Below are 27,295 nucleotides of genomic sequence, written 5' to 3' on the forward strand. Positions count from 1 at the left end.
GCTAATTTTTGTATTTTTAGTAGAGATGGGGTTTCACTGTGTTGGTCAGGCTGGTCTTGAACTTGTGACCTCAGGTGATCCTCCCGCTCAGCCTCCCAAAGTGCTGGGATTACAGGTGTGAGCCACCGTGCCTAGCCCTAAGTCTCTTATTAAGCCACTGGCAAGTTACTCAGCCTTCTGGTCCTGTCTTCCTTTAAAATGGGAGTCGTCATAATCTCTGCCTCATAGGGTTGCTGTAATGATTAAATGAGATGTAATGACCAAATAATGATGTAAAGACTCTAGCACAAGCCTCACAGGAGCAGGGACGTAATAAATGCTGCTATTGCTGGCCCAGGGTGAGGTGGGGGCTCACCCGTGCCCAGGTAATATGATGCATTGCTGGGCAGTGCTAATGGCTAAGGAGTGTTTCCAGAGCTGGCAGCAGCCTTTCTCTTCCACCAGTTGGTGATTCTCAGTGGTCTTGGTTCTGGCTTTGTGAATGATACACTGGGTCTCTCCTTTGTCCTCAGCCATTGAATCCTGTATTTGAGGACAGCTATTGGCTTGCCCTAGTCCCAGCCAAGCTCTCTTTCCTTCCAGTTCAATATTTCTGGTTGTCATCATCAATCAGTTTCCAGCTGGCCAAATCCTTATCTGGTATCTCTTCCCTGGTTCTCTCCGGTTTGTCACCTTCTCTTTCTCACCGTGTGGTGGCCAAGCCTAAGGGACTGGATACCTAAGGCAAGGACCCCATTTCCCAGAGAACAGCAGGCTTCCCTCCTGGTTAGGTCTTCTGATTTAAGGGGACATCATTATAAGCTTGTGGACAGAATGAAAACTGCCAGTGTATCTGTCTCTCTTCTTTCTTTCTCCCTTCCTTCTTCTTTTCATCTCTCTCTCTCTTTTCTTTTCTTTTCTTTCTTTCTTTCTTTCTTTCTTTCTTTCTTTCTTTCTTTCTTTCTTTCTTTCTTTCTTTCTTTCTTTCTTTCTTTCTTTCTTTCTCTTTCTCTCTTTCTCTCTTTCTTTCTTTCTTTCCTTTTTTTTTTTTTTTTTGACAGAGTCTTGTTCTGTTGCCCAGGCTGGAGTGCAGTGGCTGCGATCTCAGCTCACTGCAACCTCCACTTCCTGGGTTCACGCCATTCTCCTGCCTCAGCCTCCCGAGTAGCTGGGACTACAGGCTCCCGCCACCACGCCCGGCTAATTTTTTTGTATTTTTAGTAGAGACAGGGTTTCACCGTGTTAGTCAGGATAGTCTTGATCTCCTGATCTTGTGATCCACCCGCCTTGGCCTCCCAAAGGGCTGGGATTACAGGCATGGGCCACCGCGCCCAGCCTCTCTCTCTCTTTTCAACAGAAATTTCCATCTCACCAGATTTCCCAGTACTATTCTTATGTAACTAGTTTTTTGGAACCTCAGCACAAGACTTAGCACTCATCCCTGGTGAATTTCATCCTGTTGGTTTCTACCCAATTTTGCAATCTGTCAAGGCTGCCTTGAATCTGCTTCAGTTACCCATTGTATTGGAGCTCCCTCCCAGCCAGCAGCCATCTGCAGGGTGAAGAGTGGCTTCCTCTGCCTCCAGTCAAGCGACTCATGACAATGCCAGGCAGCCCAGGGCCAGGACGGAGCTTCATAGAGATCTCCTTCAGCTTTATCAGAATTGTTCAGGTCTAAATCCGAGTCTCTATGATCCAGCTCACATTTATGTCTTGTCTATAAGGACAAATGCCAAATGCTTTGCTGGATCAAGATAAGTTGACTGGAGCCATCCAATTGCAATGATGGAAGGAGGAGGCAATTTGGCTGGTGTTCAAGGATCACTGCTTAATCTTTTCTTAAATGCGTTCAGTCACCCAAATAGAAACCTGTTCCGAAACTTGCCATGCATGTATGTCAAAATATTCTTTTCAGAATTTACTATTTACACCTTTGGGTAAAATCAAATACCAACAGCTTTTGCTGTTGTATTGTTCATCAATGGCTTCCCCCAACACTTGGCGTCAAGTCCAAAGTCCTCCCCATGGCCACGGGGTGTTCCTGCCCCCATCCCCCATCTCCTGGACCCTCACCCACCTGCCTCCAGCCACATGGGCCTCCTTGCTTTTTTTGAACACACTAAGCCAGCTCCTACCTCAGGGCCTTTTCACTGGCTGCTCTTTCTTTCCAGAACATTTTATCTTCATGTAGCTGCATGGCTCAGTCATTCATCTCCCTGCTTATCTCATCAAAGAGGCCTTCCCTGACCACCCTACCTAAAATGTTAGCAGCACCCCTCCAAACATCCACTATATATATATATATATATATATATATTTTTTTTTTTTTTTTTTTTTTTTTTTTGAGATGGAGTGTCGCTCTGTTGCCAGGCTGGAGTATGCCTCCTGGGTTCAAGTGATTCTCCTGCCTCAGCCTCCTGAGTAGCTGGGATTACAGGTGTCCACCATCACGCCTGGCTAATTTTTGTATTTTTAGTAGAGACAGGGTTTCTCCATGTTGGCCAGGTTGTTCTCCAACTCCTGACCTGAGGTGATCTGCCCGCCTCAACCTCCCAAATGCTGGGATTACAGGTCTGAGCCACCACACCTGGTCCACCCACATACAATCTATCACTCTCTCGTCACCTTTATTTTCACTCACAGCACTGACTGCCACTGACCATACATTTATTTATTTGTTTACTTTACTTTTCACCTCTGCAATGTAAGTTCCAGGAGGGCAGGGACATTGCTTTGTTCACTGCTGCATCCCAGCACTGGAATAGTGCCAGGCATGCAGTAGGTTCTCCATGATTATTTATTTTTATTTTTAATTAAAAAAATTTTTTTTTAGCCAGGTTCTCAGTCTGTCACCCAGGCTGGAGTGTAGTGGTGAGATCAAGGCTCACTGTAGCCTTGGCCTCCCGGGCTCAAGCAATCCTCCTGCCTCAGTCTCCTGAGTACCTGGGTCTACAGGCACACACCACCACACCTAGCTAGTAATTTTTATTTTCATTTTTATTTTTGAGATGGAGTTTGGCTTTTGTTGCCCAGGCTGGAGTGTAATGGCACAATCTCGGCTCACTGCAACCTCTGCCTCCCAGGTTCAAGTGATTCTCCAGCCTTAGCCTCCCAAGTAGCTGGGATTACAGGCGCCTGCTACCATGGCCAGCTAATTTTTTTGCATTTTTAGTACAGACGAGATTTCACCATGTTGGCCAGGCTGGTCTTGAACTCCTCACCTCAGGTGATCTGCCCACCTCGGCCTCCCAAAGTGCTGGGATTACAGGCGTGAGCCACCTCACCCGGTCAATTTTTATTTTTTCAGAGATAGAGTCTTTCTCTGTTGCTCAGGCTGGAGTGCAGTGGCACGATCATAGCTCACTGCAGCCCAAAACTCCTGGGCTCAAGTGATCCTCCTGCCTCAGCCTCCCAAAGTGCTAGGATTACAGGCATGAGCCACCATGCCTGACCAATAAATATTTATTGAACCCAGGAATGAACAAATCCCTCAGGACTCCAGGGAGACCTCCCTACCTCTGCCTCTCAGCTGTACTCACCACAGCTGGAGAGCTGTCTTCCATCCTCATCTTCTTTCCTGGCTAAAGGCTCTTCTTGGTGGGTAGCCAGGGAGCGATGCTCGCTCTCTCTTCCCTGGCATGATGCTGCCTTCCTGAGGCAACAGCTGAGCCAGCCTCCCTCTGCCCCTTCTCACTCCAAACAGCTTTAAAGGCCTTTTTTGACAGAAAGGCAGGGAGAGCATGTTGTTTTTCCACACCTCAGGTCATTGTGAAGTTTACCCTTCCAAAATTGTAACAAATATGCTATTTAAAGCTGCCCTGGCTGGGCGCCATGGTTCACGCCTATAATCCCAGCACTTTGGGAGGCCACGGTGGTGGATCACCTGAGGCCAGGAGTTCAAGACCAGCCTGACCAACATGGTGAAATCCCTTCTCTACTAAAAATATGAAAATTAACCAGCTGTGGTGGTGTGCTCCTGTAGTCCCAGCTACTCAGGAGGCAGAGGCAGGAGAATTGCTTGAACCTCTGAGGCGAAGGTTGCAGTGAGCCAAGATTATGCCATTGCACTCCAGCTTGGGCAAGAGTGAGATTCTGTCTCAAAAATAAAAAATAAATTAAATAAATAAAGCTGCCCATCAAGGACACAGCCTGCCTTCTCTAATGCTCCCACCCCATCAGCTGCCCTCCCATCCCATCCTGCCCTTAGACATGTTCATCCCTCTCCAGTCTTCCTTGAGGCCCTGCCACCCTTTCTCCTTTTTTTTTTTTTTTTCCCTTTGAGACTGGAGTTTCGCTCTTGTTGCCCAGGCTGGAGTACAATGGCGCAATCTTGGCTCACTGCAAACTCTGCCTCCTATATTCAAGCGATTCTCCTGCCTCAGCCTCCCAACTAGCTGGGATTACAGGCATGCGCCACCAGGCCCAGCTTATTTCATATTTTTAGTAGAGATGGGGTTTCTCCATGTTGGTAAGGCTGGTCTCGAACTCTCAACCTCAGGTGATCCGCCCACCTCGGCCTCCCAAACTAGTGGGATTACAGGCAGGAGCCACTGCGCCTGGCTCTCCCTCTTTTCTTATACCTGCCACCCCAACTCTGCACTCCCTGACACTCCCCAAAGACAGTGATTTGCACACTTTGCCCTGGCAGAGACCTTCTCTGTTCACACTTCCACCAGCCCTAGGTCCCTGTCCAAAACATTTCTTTGGTCCTCTCTCCTCTGGCCCCAAAAGGAGGCAGCATGCTCGGCATCAGGGCTCAGTCTCTTTATTAGGCAGCAGGAGGGGGTGACCCAGCTCTGTTGGGAGGGAAATGACACCAAGAGGACCCCATGGAACAGCTCCAACCCAAAGCTTGGAGGCAACTCATTGGAGAAGGGGTGGTGCAGGTAGCATGCCCAACCCTCCTGCTAGAACAGTATAGGCTGCACCATCACTCCCCCTCTTCATCATCTTCTTCCAGGGGTGGCCGGTTCCGCTTGAAGAAGCCGACCTGGGGGTACACGGGGGCCAAGGTCAGGGTATAGAGATGATCTGTCAGCCCCAGAGCACGTGTGAGGAAGTATGCTAGCTACGAGCGCCTCCCTGGACCAGCACAGAACACGAACCCCACGGTACTCACAAATGGATGCCTTTTGACATTTACAGATAATGCATAGAACAAATGGTTGGGTTTTTGTTTCTTCTCCCCTGAGTTTTTTTTTTTTTTTTTTTTTTTTTTCTTTTTTTTAGATGGAGTCTCACTCTGTCACCCAGGCTGTAATGTAGTGGCTCGATCTCGGCTCAATGCAGCCTCCACCTCCCGGGTTCAAAAAAATGCCTCATGCCTCAGCCTCCCAAGTAGCTGGGTTTACAGGTGTGTGCCACCACGCCCAGCTAATTTTTAGTAGAGATGGGGTTTCACCCTGTTGGCCAGGCTGGTCTCAAACTCCTGACCTCAGGTAATCTGCCTGCCTCAGCCTCCCAGTGTGCTGGGATTTACAGGCATAAGCCACTGTGCCTGGCCTCTGAATTTTTCTATTGTATTTTTAGAGACAGGGTCTTTCTCTGTTGCCCAGGCAATCCTCTCACCTCTTAGCCTCCCAAGCAGCTGGGACGACAGGTGTGGACTACCACACCTGACTAATTTTTAAAAAAAAAACTTTTTTGTAGAGATGGAGTCTCACTATGTTGTCCCAAACTCCTGGCCTCAAGTGCTCCACCGCACCTGGCCCTCATCTGGAATTTTTATTTTATTTTATTTTATTTTTGAGATGAAATCTCACTCTGTTGCCCAGGCTGGAGTGCAGTGCCGCAATCTTGGCTCACTGCAACCTCTGCCTCCCTGGTTCAAGTGATTCTCCTGCCTCAGCCTCCTGAGTTGCTGGGACTACAGGCATGCGCCACCATGCCTGGCTAATTTTTGTATTTTTAGTAGAGACGGGGTTTCACCATGTTGGTCAGGCTGGTCTCCAACTCCTGACCTTGTGATTCGTCTGCCTCGGCCTCCTAAAGTGCTGGGATTACAGGAGTGAGCCACCGCACCCAGCCTGGAATTTTTCTTTTTTTTTTTTTTTTTTTTTGAGACGGAGTCTCGCTCTGTCACCCAGACTGGAGTGCAGTGGCCGGATCTCAGCTCACTGCAAGCTCCGCCTCCCGGGTTCACGCCATTCTCCTGCCTCAGCCTCCCGAGTAGCTGGGACTACAGGCGCCCGCCGCCACGCCCGGCTAAGTTTTTGTATTTTTAGTAGAGACGGGGTTTCACCGTGTTAGCCAGGATGGTCTCGATCTCCTGACCTCGTGATCCACCCGTCTCGGCCTCCTAAAGTGCTGGGATTACAGGAGTGAGCCACCGCACCCAGCCTGGAATTTTTCTTATACTGAAGTTTGTGTCTACGTGACTCGAGCATATGATGGTATGTGTTCGATTATTGTGGGTCTAGTGTGTGGTTTTCCCTGAAAGCACTATGTCTTCCCTTCAGTGTACTTGAGACTTCTCCAGGTGCAGAGGAGCGAGTGACCCTCCAGGGCCACATAGGAAGCGAGGAATAGGGTCTAAACCAGTCCTTGGACCTCTTGCCTCACTCAAGGGGAAGGGCAGAGCTAGGAGGAAGTGCGTCTTGTCCTCAAGACCAGCCAGGAATTCCTGAAGGCAGAACTTACACCCTATATACCCTCTATATCCTCTGATTCTTTCCGGTGGCAGGGGTGTCTAAAGGCCCCAGAATTTCAGGTGCTATCCTTTCCAGTAGTATGTACCTGGAAGTGTTCCCAGGAGAATGACATTTTTGGGGTTTGTGTGTTTGTTTTACCTTTTTTGCTCTACTAGAGAAATACATTCTATTTCTTTCTTTCTTTCTTTCTTTCTTTCTTTTTTGGAGATGGAGGCTCGCTCTGTTGCCCAAGCTGGAGTGCAGTGGCGTGATCTTGGCTCACCGCAACCTCCGCCTCTACTGCCTCAGCCTCCCGAGTAGCTGAGATTACAGGCATGTGTCACCACGCCTGACTAATTTTGGTATTTTTAGTAGAAATGGGGTTTCACCATTTTGGCCAGGCTGGTCTCGAACTCTTGACCTCAGGTGATCTACCTGCCTTGGCCTCCCAAAGTGCTGGGATTACAGGTGTGAGCCACCCCACTGGGCCGAGAATGACATTCTAATAATGGAGACATAGATCCCTGGTCCCTGGATTACCCACTTGGGTGGGCCACCATCTCTCCTTGACTCCCTGTGAGGCAAGGCGGGGCCAAGCCTGTGCCCCACTGGAGATTCCACTGTCCTTCACACCTCACCTTCCACATGGCCAGGACCAGGATGGTGAGCAGCAGCAGGCCGCCCAGCACACCCACCAGCACCCACCAAATTGGAATGGCCCTCTCCTCCAAGGCCCGAAGCAGCTGTGTCCGCACCTGGGGGCAAACCCACGTGTCTTCTCAGTCACCTTGACACCTGCCTTTCTTTCTTTCTTTCTTTCTTTTTTTTGAGATGGAGTCTCACTCTGTCACCAGGCTAGAGTGCAGTGGCGTGATCTCCACTCACTGCAACCTCCACCTCCTGGGTTCAAGAGATTCTCCTTACTCAGCTTCTCGAGTAGCTGGGACTACAGGTGCGTGCCACCACGCCCAGCTAATTTTTGTATTTTTAGTAGATACAGGGTTTCACCATGTTGGCCAGGATGGTCTCAATCTCTTGACTTCATAATCCACCTGCCTCAGCTTCCCAAAGTGCTGGGATTACAGGCATAAGCCACCACACCCGGCAGACACCTGCCTTTCATAAAGACTCAAACCTCAGGCTGGTGACCTCCAGCCATGCCACCTACCCATACCACCCCTCAGACCTTCCTGACTGGTCACTGACTGGGGACAATGGGTCCTGCAGGACTGGTCTCTGCTCCAGCCCCCCACACTCACCTGAGCTTCCCCTCGTGGCAGGCTGAGCGGGGGCACGGCATAGGGGAGGGAGGACACGTTGAACCATGCCTGTGACTGCAGCACAAACTGATCCAGTGGCCTCTGGACAGGTTGGGGTTGAAAGCCATAAACACCCACACGAGGCCTATTGGTTGCAGGAGTCTGGGTCCCACACTCCCGGCGGGGAAGCCCTGCCTCTGGCCTAATCCCCTGCAATCCCCCAAAGTAAACCTTGCCTTCCCTCTCTTCCTGCCTTCCCACACCAAACCCCGCCCCTCCCAGAGCAAAGTGGTCCCCGCCTAGAAGGCCCGGCCCTGCCACCCTACGGCCCACCCCACCTGGTGGAGGCTGGGCAGCCACAGGAAAGCCAGCACCGTGACCATGGCCCGCTGCCCGCGCGCCATCTCCTGCAGGTCACACTGCACCACAGTACAGGGCGCCGAGTCGCAGCTCTGAGGGGAGGCGTTGTCAGTTCCCAGCCCGTCCTGGCCCATCGCCCCATCACCCCCCGGCCCTTACCCCCAGGACCCAACGCAGAGGGGGCTGGGGGTTCAGGGAGCGGTGGCTTCCCCATCAGGAAGGGCCTTGGATCCAAGCTTCGGATGCTGGCTCTCCACGGGCTTGCTCACATAGTCCCAGAGATGCAGGGAGGGTCATACCCCAGCACGCAATGCCCAGAGCTATGATAACCTTGCTTTGGCATTATTTTATGTTCCTTAACGTACTGGGAAGCTTTAAAAAAGTGCAGGTGTCTTTCAGCTCACCCCAGACACAAGCCAGTGTGCTGCTCCATGTTGAAGTGCTCCGTGGGACCAAGCGTGGCCCACAGAGGCCCACAGCACACCCGGACCCCTCTCCCTCCTCCCATCCCCTCTGCCCCTTGGGCCCCGGGGAGGCCCCACTGGAGACCAGAGAGCCTGCTCACTACGAGAACTGGATCCTGAAGCCTCGAGGGCTGCTCGGGCTCTGGCAGGAAGATCTGTCTGCGATCCCGCTTGTGGTGGGCCGGGTGAACGGGGGAGGGGCTGGGGGTGGGCAGCCCCCAGTCCACCTGGTAGGGCAAAGGAGTGGTCAGGCCCAGGTATCTGCCGAACCCCAGCCCACAGAGGTGCCCCGGTGGTTGGTCTGGGGCCCCCTTCACAGCTCTTTCTTCCACCCAGCTCTCACCTTGAGGGGGTTGACAGGAGGCTGTGGGAAGCACTGAAGGCCCCCCTGGGGCTGTATATCCAGGATGTAGAGCAGGTCGGAGTGCTGGGACTGCCCCGGGAGGTGGATGCTGAGGTGAAGGCCATTCACAGTACCAGGGCCATTGTTGTGGAGCTGGAGGGGTGGTGGTGGCAGGGTGCGGGGAGCTCAGCCCCTCACCCGGAGTTCTGAGGACTCGCTCACCCCAGCCCAGGACGCGAGGCTCCTCCCTACCTCATAGGTGTGCTCCACTTTGGGTCCCCAGCTGTCCAAGCTGTTCTGCTCCCTGTCACCTTCTTCTGCAGCCACCACCAGGGAGGCTGGAAAGGAGTTCCTGCAGGTGCCCAAGACCCCCAGAGAGAGTGTGATGCCCTGACTGGCCTGTGGGGTTCCCCAGTGCCCCCTGGAGTTGAGAGCCCTGAATACCACCTCCATTCTCCACCCCTGGCCTCTCACCCTCGCAGCTCCACTTGGGCCTCTGCCCGGACTGGCACATCCAGCAGCACAATCTTGCTGTTTGGATTCTGGCTGTTCTTGCTAGAGGGGAGGGGATGAGGAGAAACAGGGCCAGGGACACCAGCCCAGTGACTCTCTGAGGGTGAGGCCAGAATTTTAGAGAGTTCAGAGAAAGCTAATTATACAAACAGCATGCCACACTGAAGTTAGGCCTGGGAAAGAACGTCCTCTACAGCTCCAAGACTCAGATGTAAGTCTCTGAGGAAGAAAGGGAACTAGGCTTCTTCAAAGACCTTTTTTTTTTTTTTTTTTTTTTTGAGACGGAGTCTCGCTCTGTCACCCAGGCTGGAAGGCTGGAGTGCAGGGGCCCAATCTCAGCTCACTGCAACCTCCACCTCCCAGGTTCAGTTCAAGCTATTCTCCTGCCTCAGCCTCCTGAATAGCTGGGATTGTAGGTGCACACCACCACACCCAGCTAATTTTTATATTTTTAGTAGAGATGGGGTTTCACCATGTTGGCCAGGTTGGTCTCCAACTCCTGACCTCCAGTGATCCGCCTGCCTTGGCCTTGCAAAGTGCTGGGATTACAGGTGTGAACCACCGTACCTGGCCTCAAAAGACCCTTTTGTATGGAAGGGAGCTGAGGGGCTCTGCACGGGGGTCAGACAGGGGAAGGGTGGTGGGTAGGCACGCTTGCTGGGTCAGTACCTCCGGATCTGCAGCTGGAAGGACACAGACTCCCCAGCCTCTTCCAGATTCCCCACGCTCACCAACATCGCAATTCCTATCTGGGAGATGAGGAGGGTCAAGGTCACTGCCCAAATGCTCCACTTCGGACAGCCCTGCCCTGAATGTGGCCTCCAGTCTTCACCCTTCAAGATCACCATTATTCTTTCTTTTCTTTCTTTTTTCTGAGATGGAGTCTCGCTCTGTCACCCAGGCTGGAGTGCAGTGGCATGATCTCGGCTCACTGCAACCTCCACCTCTCAGGTTCCAGTGATTTTCCTGCCTCAGCCTCCTGAGGAGCTGGGACTATAGGCGTGCGCCACCATGCCCAGGTAATTTTTGTATTTTTAGTAGAGATGGGGTTTCGCTATGTTGTCCTGGCTGGTCTTGAACTCCCAACCTCATGATCCACCCATCTCGGCCTCCCAGTGTGCTGGGATTACAGGCGTGAGCCACTGCGCCAGGCCACCATTATTATATCTATTTTACCTGGAAGCCCACTGGGTAGAGGGGCTCAGAGAGGGAAAGTCACTCACCCAAGCACATGGGGCGAGGGAGTGTGAGGTCCAAGATTCTGGCCCAGAACTATGTGGTTCTAAAACCTCACCCCTAAAATCTGGTTGTTCACGAGCCACTGGTGGAGACCCGGCACCACGACCCAGCAGCCTCACCTGGGTGTTCTTCTTCATGGGATTGCCCAGCTCACACAGCACCACCCTGGTCTCATTCTCTTTCTTCTGGTTACAGATGAGTCTCTCAAAGCCCTTCAGGAGAGCAGTTTCAAGAAAGAAATTACAGAGCATCAGCGTCATATATATATATATTTAAGCTCCCTTGGAAGGTCTGGAAAGATTTGTGTGCCAAGGTAGGGAGGGGGGTTTCTTGGGGTGGGATCTCAAGGGACTGTCACATGCTAGTGTGTGTATTGCTGTAGCACTATTACTTTTTATGCATTTTCATTTTGGAAATAAAAAACACAAAGCATTAGAGTATGACCCCATTATTATAAACTACATTAACAACATAAAAAATAAATATATACTTATGTGAGTGCCAGTCAATATTGAAAAAAAGACTGGAAGGAAATCCTCCAAATGTTAACAGAGGTTCCTGTTAACATTTGGTTCCTAAGCCTTTTTTGTTTTTCTGGTTTTTGTAATAGAGTTCTGGAATTCTGTGCCACTAGCAAGTATTCCTCTTTCAAATAAAAAATAAAAAATTACATCTTTGACAGCAAAGCAGAAGAGAAGAGAGACTTTCAGGGAGGGAGACGAGAGAGCCAAGGCTCCAGCGACTCCCAGGTCCTGTGTACTGTTCCCAGGGTGGGGGCTGTACCTCAACGTTGCTTCGGGCCCGCATGTAGTGGGCCCCCTGGGGCAGGTGCACGGCCAGCTCTGCTTCATAGGCTCCCTCGCCCTCGTTGGCTGTGTCCATCTGCAGCTCCAGGACATTATCTGCCCCAACTAGGAGCGGGGAGCCTGTCCTGTGGGGAAAGAGGAGTGAAGCCAGATGGCCTGGGTCTGGGCCCAGGATGTGGGAAGAGAGGGGACTCAGGTGGGGAGCAGGTATGACAGGCAGAAAGGGCCAGGATCGGGCGGAGTGGGAGGCCTCCTCACACGCTGGCAGTGAGCTGAAGCTGGGGCACACACACGTCATCTTCCCCGCAGTCCAGGACGATTCGTGTCTAGGGGGACACATTGGGGTGTGTGGGTAAGCTGGGGACGTGTGAGGTTTGGGGATTACATCAGGGTGAGGAAAACAGTGGGCTTTGGGTTCACATAGGGGCTTAGGGAGTAAGAAGATCTGAGGATGAAAAGGAGTTTGGAGATGGGGCTCTGGGGTTTATTTGGAGGTTTGAGACAATGTCAGGGTTTATCAATTTACATTAGAGCTTAGAGGATACTGGGATTGTTAGGTGTTTATTTTATTTTTTTGGAGACAGAGTCTTGCTCTGTCGCCCAGGCTGGAGTGCAGTGGCACAATCTTGGCTCACTACAAGCTCTGCCTCCCTGGTTCACGTCATTCTCCTGCTTCAGCCTCCCGAGTAGCTGGGACTACGGGCGCCCACCACCACACCTGGCTAATTTTTTGTGTGTGTATTTTTAGTAGACATGGGGTTTCACCGTGTTAGCCAGGATGGTCTCGATCTCCTGACCTCGTGATCTGCCCACCTCGGCCTCCCAGCCTCCCAAAGTGCTGGCATTACAGACATGAGCCACTGCTCCCGGCCTTTTTTTTTTTTTTTTTTTTTTTTTTTTTGAGACAGAGTCTCGCTCTGTCACCCAGGCTGGAGTGCTGTGGCACAATTACTGCAACCTCTGCCTCCCAGGTTCAAGTGATTCTCCTGCCTCAGCCTCCCAATTAGCTGGAATTACAGGTGTGCATCACCATGCCTAGCTAATTTTTTTGTATTTTTAGTAGAGATGGGGTTTCACCATGTTGGCCAGGTCAGTCTCCAACTCCTGACCTCACGCAATCCGCCCACCTCAGTCTCCCAAAGTGCTGGCTTTTACAGGTGTGAGCCACCGCGACTGGCCGGAGTTTGAGGTTTTCATTACGGTTTGGAATCACATCAAGGTTTTGGGGTTCACATTGCATCTTGGCACTAACTCTAATCTTGACTTGTTGTCAGGGGTCCTGCACCTCCCTTGCCTGTCCACACCTGTCCCTACCTGCTCCTGCACATGGGTGTCTCCATGCAGCACGACAGCAGGGGCCATTCCAGCCTCCGTGGGCGGCAGGGACACATTGAGGCTGAGCACAATGGGGCTCAGCTTGTCCCGGAATTCTGCCTCATCCTAGGACGGGGGCAAGAGTCAGGCCATCTTGCTGCCATACACATCCCACCTTCTGGCCAGTAGGCACCATGTCCTGACTACCCCCGGACTCACAGCACCCAGCTCAGTGCCCCGGGGCTGGAAGAACAAGTGCAGTGGGTGTGTTCTACTCGCCCAGCCCTGCCAATCCCCTGCCTGGGCATACTCGAAGGAAGGCCATGGTGGTGTGGCAGATGGGGCTGTGCTTTCCGCCCAGATCCAGGTTCAGGGTGGTGCCTGCCTGTTGAGAGCCCAGCAGCAGCACCCGCCGGCCCTGGCGGGGCTTCTGCCGGTCCAACTGCAGCTCGGCATTTAGGGCTGGCAGGGCAAGCAGAAGAGTCAGGACCTCCCTGGCCAGCCTCCGGGGGAGTCCAAGCCCACCTCCCTCCTATCCCCTTCATGCCACTCACACAGCTTCTGAGGAATGTTGTGCCCAGTGGCTCCAACACACATCTGGATTTTGAAGCTGCAAAGACGTAAGTGGGGCTTAGGGGTTGGGGCCTTTCTGAGGTCCCAGATCCTTCAAGGCCCATGCCCTCTGCCTCCTCACCAGCTCACGGGTGTCTTGGTCTGGGGTAGGACACAGCTCTTCACAGCAGGATTCAGTGAATCTTGTACCAGTAGCTGGACAGAGGCCTTCACCACTGGCTGAGCTCTGATGGGATGGGGTGATGGGGTAGGCTTGCCACTGTGGCTCCTCCTGGCCTGGCCTCCTCTGATGGCATGGGACCTTCCCCATCCTGCCCCTGGAGCCAGCACTTACCTGTACACAGCCACCTGGTTGGCCCCGTAAGCTCCCACAATCAGGTCTACAGACATCGAGGAAGGGGTCAGAATTGGCCATTAGAGAGGGCGTGGGATCCTCATCTCATCTTCCCAGGGGTTTCCCCACACCACCTCCCCCACTGGAGGTTTCACCCAGCCCCTCCGGCAGTCCACAGTGGGACACCAGGCCAGCCATGAGCCCCTGGCTGTGTCTCTCGGCACTTCCAGCAAAAGTCCAAGGGCCTTTCTTGGGCATTTCTAACTGGAGGCAGTCCAGGGCACCTGGGTATCCGTTGTCATCGATGTCTACAGCACCTCGAAGGGAGAAGCCAAAGGCAGAGCCTGTGGGGAAGGGGCTGTCCAGGACCTGGGAGGGACGTGAACTCAGCCCCTCACTCTGACCCAGGAACACCAGCACTTGGCCCCGGCCACTGGGACCCCCATAGGGGGCAGCCACTGCAATGTCTGGAAGAGTAACAGAAAGGGAGTGGCTGATTGTTATTCAGCCTCCCTAGATGACTGTAAAGCTTTCCTGAGCTTCTCTGGGCACATCCCAGGAGACCGGGAAAGGGGTACAAAGGGTAGGTGAAGGAGGCACTGCCTTACCCTCCAGGAGTTGACAATCAGGTGGGAGAGGGACCTGCCAAGTAGGATTGCTATAAAAACAGTGACAACTCTCACTGTCTATTGAGGAAAATATATCCTGAAAATTAAGCATCATTATTCCTTTTTCTAAATTTATTATTATTATTATTTGAGATAGAGCCTTGCTCTGTTGTCCAGGCTGGAGTGCAGTGGTGCGATCTCGGCTCACTGCAACCTGTGCCTCCCCCGTTAAAGTGATTCTTGTGCCTCAGCCTCTCTAGTAGCTGGGATTACAGATGCCTACCACCATGCTCGGCTAATTTTTGTATTTTTAGTAGAAACAGGGTTTCACCACATTGGCCAGGCTGGTCTCGAACTCCTGACCTCAAGTGATCTGCTCACTTTGGGCTCCCAAAGTGCTGGGATTACAGGTGTGAGCCACCTTTTAACATTTTTTTATTTTTAAGACAGTCTTGCTCTGTCATTCAGGCTGGAGTGCAGTGGTGCAACCATGGCTTACTGCAGCCTCAACCTTCTGGGCTAAGGCAGTCCTCCCACCTCAGCTTCCCAAGCAGTTGAGACTACAACCACCATGCCCAGCTAATTTTAAAAAATTTTTATAGAGACAAGATATCCCTGTGTTGCCCAGGCTGGTCTCAAACTCTTAGGCTCAAGTGATCCTCCTGCCTCGGCCTCCCAAAGTGCTGGGATTCCGGGTGTGAGCCACCGTGCCTGGCCATCTAGCATCTATTTCTAACCTCTCCATTCCATCAAGCTCCCAGCCCCGTCATGTCCTTCAGCAGGTGACATAATCCCTTACTTCAGGAAGAGAAGCAGCCCACTGTTATGCTATAATCCCATACTGACTTTCTTCCCGCTTCCCCATTTGACCCTGGAAGAGGTTTCCCTCCTTTACCCTGACACTGGGCCAGTCATCTTCCCACCCCCTGAGGCAGCACAGGGACTCTCTGCTGGCTCATCCCCCCATTTCCCCACAACATCATTTTCAACCTACTCCATGTTCTTCCACATTGAAATAATCTTCCCTTGACCCTCATCTCTTTTCCATAATCACCTTTTCTCTTTTTCCTCTCATAATCAAACATGTCCTTTTTTTTTTTCTTTCTATTCCTCAAATTCCTTTTTACCACAAACCTGTTGAAAGAGCTGTTTACATTAGCTGCCTCCAATTTTTCACCTCCATTCATACCTTACCCAATTGCATTCTGGCTTTTGACCCTACCTTGACCTGAATCAATTTATGTCACTGTCACCAATAACCTCCTCCCCTCTTTTTCTTTCTTTCTTTTCTCTCTCTCACTCTCTTTCTCTTTCTCTCTTTCTTTCTTTCTTTCGCTGACATGGAGTCTTGCTCTGTCACCCATGCTGGAGTGCAGTAGTGGCACGATCTCAGCTCAGTGCAACCTCTACTTCCTGGGTTCCAGAGATTCTCCTGCCTCAATTTCCCAAGTAGCTGGGATTACAGGCATGAGCCACCGTGCCCGGCACCCTCTTCTTGCTAAAGCCCATGGATATTTCTCCAGCCCCATCGAATTGTACCTTGCAGCAGCATCAGGAGCTGCAGCACCCACTTCCTCCTGCACATGCTTTTTAACACATGCTCTTTCTTGAGTCCCTGGCCATCACACCCCCTGGGTTCCCTCCTCCCTCTCTGGACACTTCTCCATCTCTTCCTCAGACTCACCTCCTGTATGAGTCACCTAAATGCTTTTGCTCCCCAGGGCTCTATCCTGGGCCTCTTCTAATTTCACAGGTCCCGGGACCTCATCCACTTTCCCCAAACCCCTGTCTCCCATTCAGATCGATCTTGTGGAAGCGGGGAAAGCCACTCCCACTGTTCTTTGGATATTTCTGCCTAAAGCACCCAAGCCCTTCAAGCTCAACAGGTCCAGAGCTGAACTGCTGATCTCCCACCTCTCCCCAGCACCTGCTGCACGGCCTGAGTTCCAGGCAGTGGAGGGCATCACAGGCACCCAACTCCAATCTCTCCCCTGGCCCCACATCCAGTCTCCCACCAAGTCCTAAGAATCCAAGTCCTAAATATCTGTGAAGTCACTCCCATCTCTAACTCCACCGCCAAAATCCACATCCAGGTGGTCATTGTCTCTTGCCCGGATTAAGGCAAACACATCCTAATTAGTCTCCTTCATCTCTCCCATCTGCTCTCCACTTAGCACCCCAGGTGTCTAAGCTACATACTTATATGCTTAAAACCCATCCTGGTTCTGGCTGCCCTCAGGCCAACTCCATGCTTTTTGTGTGTCTGTTAACTCCTCTGCACCTAGTAGGGCTCCTCTCTTCCCTCACCATTGTAGCCATCCTGGTCGAGGTCGCCCAGGGGTGCGATGGCAGAGCCGAATCGCCCATAGAGCTGTGTGCCAGTCAGCAGGAGGCTGGGGGCACCCAGCGTGTGGGGGCCTCGCGGCTGCAGGAACAAATACACACGCCCCACTTCGGCCAGTTTTCGGTCTGCCCGGCTCTCCATATACAGTGGAGCGCCCACCAGCAGGTCATGCCTCCTGTGGGCCAGATGAGTGGTTATATGGGACTGGACCAGGGGGATGTTGGGGCTAGGGCCAAATCTCCCCCACCCTTGCTCTCCTGTTCCCCCGGTGAACACGTAAGGTGAGAGGAGGGGCTAGGAAAGAGAGACAGAGGGCAGCTCTGGTAATTTGGGACCCAACTGGGTAGGGGTGGGGCATATCCCTCCTCACCCATCCCCGTTGACGTCAGTGACAGCCACTGAATGCCCAAAATACGAAGCCATCTGCAAGATGAGGAGCACCATCATTCAGGTCGCTGGACCAGCATCCTCTCTAAGAAATGGGCCCTCACCTCCCGTGAAATATTCTGAAGTCTCAGTTACCCCACCACCCAGCCACTCCCACTGGGACCTGGCCCCCACCTGCTCTCCATGTAGCCGGTGCAGCCTCTGGAAGTAGGAGCCCAAAATTTCCACCTGCACGGACAGCGAAGGGGAGAGCATCATTCTTGTACCCAAAGCAGCCTCCCACTCCAGGTGAGAAAGGGCGGTTTGGTGGGGCGGGGGGGGGGGGGGGCTCAGGGGTTGTCAGCCTGAGGACTGGGATAAGGGGCTTCGGGATGCCCAGTTGGTGGGGGCACTTACCGCTCCCAGCGTCCAGCTCCAAGTGGGCGCACCGACGACATACTCTGGCGAAAGGGAGAGCCAGGCTCAGGGAATGAGAGCCTTAGACCCTACCCACTTCCCGCTCCCCGTTCTGCCCCCAGGGAAGATTTATGTGCGGGAAGATTTCCCTACACAGGGGAGATTCCAGGACGGCGCTCCTCCCCGGGCTGGGCTCCCCAACTCCCGCCCTAAGTGGATTTCTTGCCTGTAGTGTTGAGATCCCCGTCGAACTCGCCCACGGCCACCGAGTACCCTGAGGACACGGGCGCAAATTAGTCTTTCCCGGGGGAGGAGGCAGGGAGGGAAAGGAGGGCAAGGAAGGAGGAGATTAAGGCCACTCAGCCCCAGCTCTGCCTTGTGCAGATGGAAAAACGGAGGCCTTCGAGGGGCCAAGCCCTGCCCCAGACTGCACTACGAGTACGCGGTGGAAGGGAGCGGTGGGCGCATGGGAGGTGGGCGGTCTGCGGGGAAGCCGCAGGAGCTGAGGGCGGGAGCGACTTAGGCGGTGGGCCGGCCGGCAGGGGTGGGCATGGAGGCTCCCGCAGGGGCAAGACCTGACCGTCTGCGGTGAGCGGTGACCCTTGGGGTGCTGGAAGTCTGGAAGGGAGGTGTTACCCCAGTAGCCGTCGAAGTACTCTGGGTTGCTGGAGTCGAAGGAGAAGCTCTGGGAGGACACGTGCCACAAAAGGATGCCTGGGCGGTAACTCGAGAAAATATCCGCAATTGGAGCCTGGGCCAGGAGACCTAGGGCCGGAGGGACAGCGGGTGTGGGGCCCAAACCCCAGGGGTCTCCCCGGGCCGCGAGAAGGGAGGGAGGTATACGGATGGGCACGTACCTAAGAAATAATAGCCTCCAGGAGCCCCAAGCACCAGCTCCCCGGCCTGGAAGGGAAGCCCTGAGGGTGAGAGGGGTCCCTGTTTGGGAGTCGCCCCCGTCCGCTTTTGCTCCCTACTTGCCTGAGTGACCACGGAGCTGAAGCCCGCTTCACAGTAACGCTTGTCCCAGCCTGCGAGAGACAAGGAGGAGGGGTCAGCGCAGGGCTGGAGGGAGGTGCGCGAGCGCCCGGAGGAGGGCTGGTGGGATCCTACAGGGGCGGGGCCTGGAGTCGGCTGGGCCCTGGGGCTAGGCCAGATCCAAAGCAACCGCTGCGGCGCTGGGGGCGGGATCCGATGGGGGCGGGACTAAGTCGTCGCGAGTGGGCGGGGCCAGGTCGTCGAAGGCGCTTACTAAAATTATGTTCCACGTAAATGCGGCTCAGAGTGTTCCCGCGACAGGGGGAGTACTCGGCGCGGCGGCCGCTCTCTGGCTGAGCCAAAAAGCAGCTGCCTACGGGCGTCTTCTCAGCCTCCTCGGTCTTTTCTAGGACGTTCCAGTGCTGCCAGGGGGCGCAGGCCTGGAGAAAGGCCACAGGAGAGTGGGGAAGGGCGCGAGACTTGGGCTCCTGCCGGCCCCGCGTGTCCCTGCCCCCGACTGTTCCCGGTGCCCTGTACCGCGGGGCCCACCACAATGACGTCGCTCCAGCTGACGACCGACGCCCCTAGTCCTTGGCGGGCCTTGAAGGTTTGTAAAGTTTGGGAGCCTACATTTCGGGTCTCATCACCTGGAAGGCACAAGAAGGGGTGGAGGGCTGAAGCCCGGCAGTCCACGTCCCTCTGGCCCCACCCTTGCTCTCCTTGCCTGGGACTCACGGAGGTCAAAGAGTAGCGAGGGGCACTGGCCGCCCTCGGCCCTCCAGGGGCACAGGAACACGCCGCCCGTCTCCTCCTGGCTGGGACCCAGCGTCCGTGGGGCGCCCACCACGATGGCCACTCTGCATAGGAAAGCTGGGTGAGCGCCGCGCAGATTCCAGCGTATCCCAGACCCTGGCGCCGGCGCTGGGAGCACTGCCCGGAAGGCGATGTGGCATGGGGGCACCGGACCATCTTTCCTCAATGACACCTCACAGACCATCGAGGTGTACTTCATCTTATGGACAGTGAAACTGACTCTCAGCGCGGGCAATCACGTGCGCAAAGTAACCCAGTGAGTTGAGAGTAAAGCTGGGACTATAAGGGGTTTGAGATCTTTGCTGAAAAAGACTTAAATTCTGTACAACATCTCCATCCTTCCACCCATAACAAGAACCAGAGGTTCACATGCTCCCTAGAATGCCTGTCTTGACTGTTACCAGATCCCCTCTTTTTTTTTGAGATGCACAGTCACCATGATCTCGCTCTGTCATGACTTTGGAGTGCAGTGGCGGCGATCTCGACTCACTGCAAGCTCAGCCTTCGAGGTTCCGCGGCATTCTCCACGCAACCTCCGGTAGCTGGGACTACAGGCGCCGCCACGCCCGGCTAATTTTTGTATTTTTAGTAGAGCCCGGGTTTCACCATGTTAGCCAGGATGGTCTCAATCTTCACACGGCACCGTGATCCGCCCGCCTTGGCCCCAAAGTGCTGGGATTACAGAGCGTGAGCTGTCGCTGGAGCCCAAAGATCCCCCTCTTGAGGCACAGTTTTGAGGCGGTCGCTCTGTCGCCAGGCTGGGCCAGTGTGGCCAGATCTCAGCTCACTGTAGCTCGCTCACGGGTTCCGCGTAGTTCTCCTGCCTTAGCCTCCCGGTAGCTGGGACTACGAGCCCACCACCCTCATGGCTAGTTTTTGTGTTTTAGTAGAGGCAGGGGGTTTCACCGTGTTAGCCAGGAGTAAGTGCCGATCTCTCCCCGAGCCTAAGTGATCGCCCGTCTTGGCCTCCCAAAGTGCTGGGATTACAGGCTTGAGCCACCGCGCCCGGCCGAGAGCTGGTTTTAATGAGGGAAGGTAGAAGGTACCTCTGAAGTGGGGCTGGAGTGTGTGTGCTGATAGAGATGAGGACCCTAGCAGATCTAGGTTTAAATCACAATTCTGCCATTTGTGAAATAGGAATACCAATTTCACAACCAATGACTTTTTCACAACCAATCAAAACGGTCAGGAGTAAATGTAATAAATACGAGTAATGGTTAGCATGGTCCCAGCCAAATACGTAACAAATGCTCTTGAAACAATGCTATAATTTTAAAAAATAATTTTGTTGTTTTGAGACCGGGTCTCATTCTGTTGCCCAGCTGGAGTGCAGTAGCACGATCACAGCTCACTGTAGCCTTGATCTTCAGGGCTCAAGCAATCCTCTCCCCTCAGCCACCCGAGTAGCTGGAACTGTGGGTGTGCAACACCATGCCTAGCTAATTAAAAAACATTTTTTTTTTTTTTTTGAGACGGAGTCTCGCTCTGTTGCCCAGGCTGGAGTGCAGTGGTCGGATCTCAGCTCACTGCAAGCTCCGCCTCCCAGGTTAAAGTCATTCTCCTGCCTCAGCCTCCCGAGTAGCTGGGACTACAGGCGCCCGCCACTTCACCCGGCTAGTTTTTTGTATTTTTTAGTAGAGACGGGGTTTCACCGTGTTAGCCAGGATGGTCTCGATCTCCTGACCTCGTGATCCGCCCGTCTCGGCCTCCCAAAGTGCTGGGATTACAGGCTTGAGCCACCGCGCCCAGCCAAAAAACATTTTTTTATAGGCCAGTCATGGTGGCTCACACCTGTAATCCCAGCACTTTGGGAGGCTAAGGGATTACAGGCGTGAGCCTCTGTGTCTGGTCTATAACTTTTTTTAACCGCAGAATGTTTAAGTAGTGCCAATGGGATCACTACTTATAGGAGGGGAGATAAGCAGGAGTGGGCACAGGAAGGAGTTGAGCTGATTCAGGCCCAATAACAGCATTCGCCAACACCCACAAGCTCTGGAGCTAGAATGACCTTTCAAAATTGTCAGAGTTGGCCGGGCGCGGTGGCTCACACCTGTAATCCCAGCACTTTGGGAGGCTGAGGCGGGCGAATCACCTGAGGTCAGGAGTTCGAGACCAGCCTGGCTAACATAGTGAAACCCCGTCTCTACTAAAAATACAAAAATTAGCCAGGCATGGTGGCATGCACCTGTAATCCCAGCTACTCGGGAGGCCGAGACAGGAAAATCGTTTGAACCCGGGAGGCGGAGGTTGCAGTGAGCTGAGATCGTGCCATTGCACTGCAGCCTGGGCAATAAGAGCAAAATTCTGTCTCAAAAGAAAACAAGAAAAAAAAGGCCCGGCGTGGTGGCTCATGCCTGTAATCCCAGCACTTTGGGAGGCCAAGGCAGGCGGATTACCTGAGGTTGGGAGTTTGAGACTACCCTGACAGAAACCCCATCTGTACTAAAAATACAAAATTAACCGGGTGTGGTGGCACATGCCTGTAATCCCAGCTACTCGGGAGGCTGAGGCAAGAGAATCGCTTGAACCTGGAAGGTGGAGGTTGTGGTGAGCCGGAGATTGCACTATCGTACTCCAGCCTGGGCAACAAGAGCCAAACCCCGTCTCAAAAAGAAAAGAAAAGAAAAGAAAAGAATTGTTAGAGTTGATGAAAGAGGGAAAGAGGGCTGGACCCTTATCAAATGCCTCCCCACCCCCCGCCTCCACTCTCCCCACTCGCCCACTTTTCATTGTTCACTCACTGGATGTGGGCCACCTTGGGAGGGGACTTTGAGTGAACTGGCTGTCTTCAGCAGGGGAAATCCCCTAAGTGGCTGACACTTGAAGGCTATCTGCCATTGCCACCCATTGCCACCCCCTGAAGCTGGTGGGCACTGTGTCTCTCAGGGTAAGTAGCTCAGGGTACACACTATGAAGAGGAGCCAAGACTCTAATCTTGGGCACTCTTGATTCTGAAGCCTGATCAATACTAACCATTAATGACCTATTGCTTCTTTTCAAAAATTTATAATGTTGGTGGAGATGAGGGAAATGGAATAGAAATGCAAGATTGGGGAGGGTAGACAACTTTAGTTCTGCAAATCAATTTTAGGACATGTGCTCCTCTCCACGTTTCTTTCTTTCTTTCTTTCTTTCTTTTTTTTTTTTTGAGACAGAGTTTCGCCTAGGCTGGAGTGCAATGGCGCGATCTCAGCTCACCACAACCTCTGCCTCTCAGGTTCAAATGATTCTCCTGCCTCAGCCTCCCGAGCAACTGGGATTACAGGAATGCGCCACCATGCCCAGCTAATTTTTTTTTTTTTTTCTTTTTTTAGTAGAGACGAGGTCTCTCCATGTTGGTCAGGCTGGTCTTGAACTCTCGACCTCAGGTGATCCACCCGCCTTGGCCTCCCAAAGTGCTGGGATTACAGGCGTGAGTCACCATGCCCAGCCTCCTCTCCACATTTCAAGGTGTTGAGGGTGGTGTGGTTCATACAACTGACCCTTGGGGAAAAAATAAAGCATCAACTCTTGTCTTCCCTTGGTTCTTGCTATAGTTTCAGTGCCCATCACCACACCTGTGCCCTGCCCTTAAACCTTCACCTGAGCCAGTCCCCCAGACCTCAGCATTCTTGACAAGAAATCAACCTGAATAGGCCCCACAAGTCACCTTGCTCAACTGCCATAACAAATGGGAAACTTGAAGCCCCCAGAAGCAGTGATGGGGAGGGGTCCTGCTCTTTCCCAATACCCAAACTTCCCTCATAGCTCACCTCCCATGGCTGTCCTTGTGGAAGTCCAGTGAAAACCCAAAGTGGCTGCCATTGGGGCCTGCATAGAAGGTGAGATGCACTGGGTCCAGGTTCAAGGCCCAGGCTGGAGGGGCAGCACAAGGTCCCAAGAGCAGCAGCACCCACTCCAGAAGCCAGAGGGCTTGCAGTGGACACAAAGCTCTGGCCATCTTCCTTCTTCCACAACCTCCCAGGCAGGAATGGACCAGCTCCTCCTTCTTCCCTTCAGATTCCTCCACAGGAAGTCTTTTCTTATCAAACTGCAACCCCAAGTAACTTGCTGAGCAATGGGCAGAGCAAAGGGCTATAGCCCCTGGACTCATGGTGGCTAGAATTGTCAGGAAGTGGGTGAGGCCATGCTCATGGCTGGATGCTCATGGCTGAAAGCCATGAGTCCTCCCTTTTCCTGAGAATAGTTTATTACCAAGTCCTATTGGTTCTGCCTATCAACGATGTCTTTTGAATCTTTACCCCATCTCTAATACCACCATGCTAGTCCAAGCCACCATCACTTTCTGCTTGGGATACCGTGATTGTGAACTGGTCCATACCTGTCTACTCTAGCCTACAGTTCTAATCTCCTCCCTTCCCCCATCTGGCTGTACAGCTGTGGTGCTTTGTGACTTAGCCAGAGGTTGGGGAAGGAGAAGGAAGCTGCTGCCCTCTGATAAAACCTGAGGCTGCTGTGTCTTTTTGGATACGGCATTTACCCGCTTCCTCCTAGGACCCTGGGCGGCCTCAACCAGCCATACTGGCGCAGCAGCTTCCTCACTTGTCTGTCTTGAGCCAAGTTTTAGTGTGGCCACAGCAGTGCAGTCAGTGCTGGGGACAGGGTGGTGAACGGACCTTGGTCTAGGTGGCAAGGATATTGGGGATAAAGTGGAGTTATTCCAGGGAATTTTGACTCACAGGTTCTGAGATTATGCATTAGCTGTTCAGTTGAAGGTAGGCCCTCAATCCTTTTTGGGTGATGGAGCTCTTGTCTAACCATTAAGACTTGATTCTGGTTGGGGTCTTTGCCTAGGGGAGCCTTCCCTGACTCCTCAGGCTGGCCGCATGGGCTAACACACATAGGCACAGTATTGAGCACACTGTTTACTCATGGTCTGTTCACAGGATTATGTAAATGAGTCCCTTGGGAGCAAGGCTCCTTGCTACAGCCCTAGAGACCACCCAAGAGTCCAACATGTAGTACGTGTATTGCCGAACGACTGGACGGAAACACACACTAAGGATGGAAGATGCAAATATAGGGTGACAAAGTGAAGGGATGAGTTTTGAGCAGAAAGGCAAAGTCATTTTCTCTGGGTAAGCGGAAGAGGAGGAGTGCCAAGTCTTACTGGCACTCATGCCTTCCCAAAAAAGCAGGTTCTCAGGAAGGAGATTCAAGAGGTCTGCTAGGGGTAACCATAGCCACATTTTCCTTTTGATTTCTATTTTCCGACCAAACTTAACCATTGCTGTATCCTGCTCAACCACCCTGTGCCATTTTGAAGTCCCCTCATCATTTACTACCTCAGCATAGAGCTAAGAATCTTATCCTTTATAGGACAGGAAGCTAAAAGCCTAGACTTTGGTCTGAGCCTTCTTCATTGCTGAATTCCCAGGGTCAAGTACATGGGAGGCATGTGATTAATGTATTTGCTAGAATGAATACTTAACCCAGTCTTCCACTTACCTTCTATTCTCCCACTGTCCTCAGGTGAGTGAGTGCTGTATTACTGGTGTATTCTGTGAGGCCAAATATTAAGTCACATTTCACTCAAGTTTTCAATAAGTATTTACTCTGTTCAAAGCACTGTGTTGATAAAGGATACAAAGATAACCATCAGGCCAGATACAGTGGCTCACGCCTGTAATCCCAGCCCTTTGGGAGGCTGAGGAAGGAGGATGGCTTGAGCTCAGGTATTTGAGACTAGCCTAGGCAATACAGTGAGACCTCGTCTCTATTTTAAAACTATAAAAAATAAAATATTTTAAAAACTCCAAAGATAGCCATCAAGGAGCCTTAACAAACAGCCCAGAAAGAGTTAAGACATGAACACACATAACCGCAGCAGAGACAGTAAAGCATACCTTGAAAAATATACAGATTATCAAAGTCATCTATCATTGTTCCTCATAACAACCTTAGGAAATAAGTACTATTAATGCCCATTTTATAAACACAGAACTGCGGCACAAGAGTTTTAGGTGAATTGCCCACATTTACACAGCCAACGAATGGCAAAACTAAGATTCAAACATGGGTTGCACTTGAACTCATGTTCAAGTTGCCTTTTGTTAGAGAATGAAAGGGTTTTTAGGCATAGAGAATACATGAGAGCAGCAAAGGAACACAGAGGTGGGGAAGGACAAGTAGTTGACTCAGCATAGCAGAGTGCTTAAAGGGGTGGACTGAGGCGCAAGGTGGGAAAGGAAAGCTTGGGGGTTCTAATTACTGAAGGTCCTTGAATACTGTATTAAGGAATCTGAACTTTAATCCATGGGAGATGGAAAATCATAAAGATTTTAGCCAGGCACGGTGGCTCACGCCTGTAATCCCAGCACTCTGGGAGGCCGAGTGGGTGGATCAGGAGTTCCAGACCAGCCTGGCCAATATAGTGAAACCCCGTCTCTACTAAAAATACAAAAATTAGCTGGGCGTGGTGGTGCATGCCTGTAATCCCAGCTACTTGGGAGGCTAAGGCAAGAGAATTGCTTGAGCCTGTGAGGCAGAGGTGGCAGTGAGTCGAGATCATGCCACTGCACTCCAGCCTGGGCGACAGAGTGAGACTTTGTCCAAAAAAAAAAAAAAAAAAAAGAGAGGAAAAGAAAATTATAAAGATTTTTAGGCCAGGTGTGGTGGCTCACGCCTGTAATCCCAGCACTTTGGGAGGCCAAAGTGAGGATTGCTTGAAGCCAGGTGTTTGGGACCAGCCTGGGCAACATAGTGAGACCCTGTGTCTACAGAAAAATTAAAATTAGCCAGGCATGATAGTGCACACCTGTAGTTCCAGCTACTGAGGAGGCTGAGGCAGGAGAATCACTCGAGCCCAGGAATTTTAGGTTACAGTGAGCTATGATTTTGCCACTCCACTCCAGCCTGGGCAAGAGAAAGACTATGCCTTAAAAACAATTTATTTATTTTTATTTTTTGCTGGGCATGGTGGCTTACAGCTGTAATCCCAACACTTTGGGAGGCCAAAGTGGGCAGATTGCTTGAGGCCAGGAGTTCGAGACCAGCCTGGCCAACATGGCGAAATCCTGTCTCTACTAAAAATACAAAAATTAGCTGGGCGTGGTGGTGCACACCTATAATCTCAGCTGCTGGGGAGGCTGAGAAGGAGAATTGCTTGAACCCAGGAGATGGAGGTTGCGGTCAGCCATGATTGCGCCATCGCACTCCAGCCTGGGCAACAAGAGTGAAACTCCATCTCAAAAAAGCCACACAAACCACAAACCAAAAAACGCATTTTTGAACTTTTTTTTTGGCTCAATTCTGATACACAATCCTCAGTTAATGGTGTTGTACTTGGCTCATATTCTTTTTATTTTTGAGACAGGGTCTCGCTCTGTCACCCAGGCTGCAGTGCAGTGACCTGATCATGGCTCACTACAGACTTGACCCCTGGGCTCAAGCAATTCTCCCACATCAGCCTCATGAATAGCTGAGACCACAGGCTTGTGCCACCACGCCCAGGTAATTTTTAGTTTTTTTTTTGTAGAGATGGGGTCTTGCTATGTTACCCAGGTTGACCTCGAATTCCTGAGCTCAAGAGATCCTCCCGCCTTGGCCTCCCAAAGTGCTGGGATTATAGGCATGAGCCATTGCACCTGGCCACTTTGCTCATATTCTTGAACATATAATCAAAATGTTTACCACGTATTAAGCGTGAGATACACTGAGTGCTGCGGGGGGGATATAAGAATCACTCCCTGTTCTCTCAGAGATCACAGTTTTACTGGGAAGCAGTGAATACAGAATGAGTTGCATTCAGATTCTGAAAAGCCAGTAAGTTTACACAGAACAGGGAATTAGGTTCTAGTCAGGAAGGCCACCGAGGAAAATGCTGCAATAATTGAGATATGAGTTGGTAGAAGTGAGTGAAGCTGTCTTTGGCAAGTAAGAATGGAAATGGCTGACGAGGCCTGAATTAGTCATCAAGGGTGAAGAGGGAGTACTTTCAAGTTTCAGGCCAAGGTGGTC

At 52.1% G+C, this 27,295-nt stretch overlaps 1 protein-coding gene across 1 annotated transcript; it reads right to left on the reverse strand.

Moving 5' to 3' along the window:
* Positions 1-4,728: 4,728 nt before the first annotated feature.
* Positions 4,729-25,712, reverse strand: ITGA2B (integrin subunit alpha 2b). The gene is made up of 30 exons (XM_003913168.5): positions 23,089-25,712; positions 19,259-19,380; positions 19,073-19,170; positions 18,798-18,963; positions 18,527-18,576; positions 18,406-18,451; positions 18,185-18,313; positions 17,775-17,822; positions 17,549-17,592; positions 17,327-17,380; positions 17,136-17,188; positions 16,729-16,940; positions 14,098-14,280; positions 13,814-13,859; positions 13,601-13,705; positions 13,461-13,516; positions 13,217-13,368; positions 12,907-13,032; positions 11,851-11,918; positions 11,570-11,717; positions 10,906-10,998; positions 10,217-10,296; positions 9,509-9,589; positions 9,287-9,386; positions 9,035-9,187; positions 8,793-8,918; positions 8,206-8,319; positions 7,868-7,969; positions 7,247-7,363; positions 4,729-4,969 (listed from the first exon to the last, which is right to left on the reverse strand). The coding sequence occupies exons 1-30, from the start codon at positions 23,427-23,429 to the stop codon at positions 4,910-4,912; spliced, it is 3,273 nt and encodes a 1,090-aa protein (XP_003913217.1). The 5' UTR covers positions 23,430-25,712; the 3' UTR covers positions 4,729-4,909.
* Between the last annotated feature and the right edge of the window lie 1,583 nt (positions 25,713-27,295).

The sequence above is a fragment of the Papio anubis genome, chromosome 17 (assembly GCF_008728515.1).
Source record: "Papio anubis isolate 15944 chromosome 17, Panubis1.0, whole genome shotgun sequence".
In the NCBI taxonomy this organism is placed as follows: domain Eukaryota; kingdom Metazoa; phylum Chordata; class Mammalia; order Primates; family Cercopithecidae; genus Papio; species Papio anubis.

Excerpts from the sequence above, each read along its gene's own strand:
- ITGA2B (XM_003913168.5), bottom strand. The coding sequence starts at position 23,429 with ATGAGTCCAGGGGCTATAGCCCTTTGCTCTGCCCATTGCTCAGCAAGT. Across the intron at positions 16,941-17,135 it reads ACTGACGTCAACGGGGATGG|GAGGCATGACCTGCTGGTGG; the intron begins GTGAGGAGGGAT and ends TCTGGCCCACAG. Across the intron at positions 13,033-13,216 it reads CCACCATGGCCTTCCTTCGA|GATGAGGCAGAATTCCGGGA; the intron begins GTATGCCCAGGC and ends CCCCCGTCCTAG.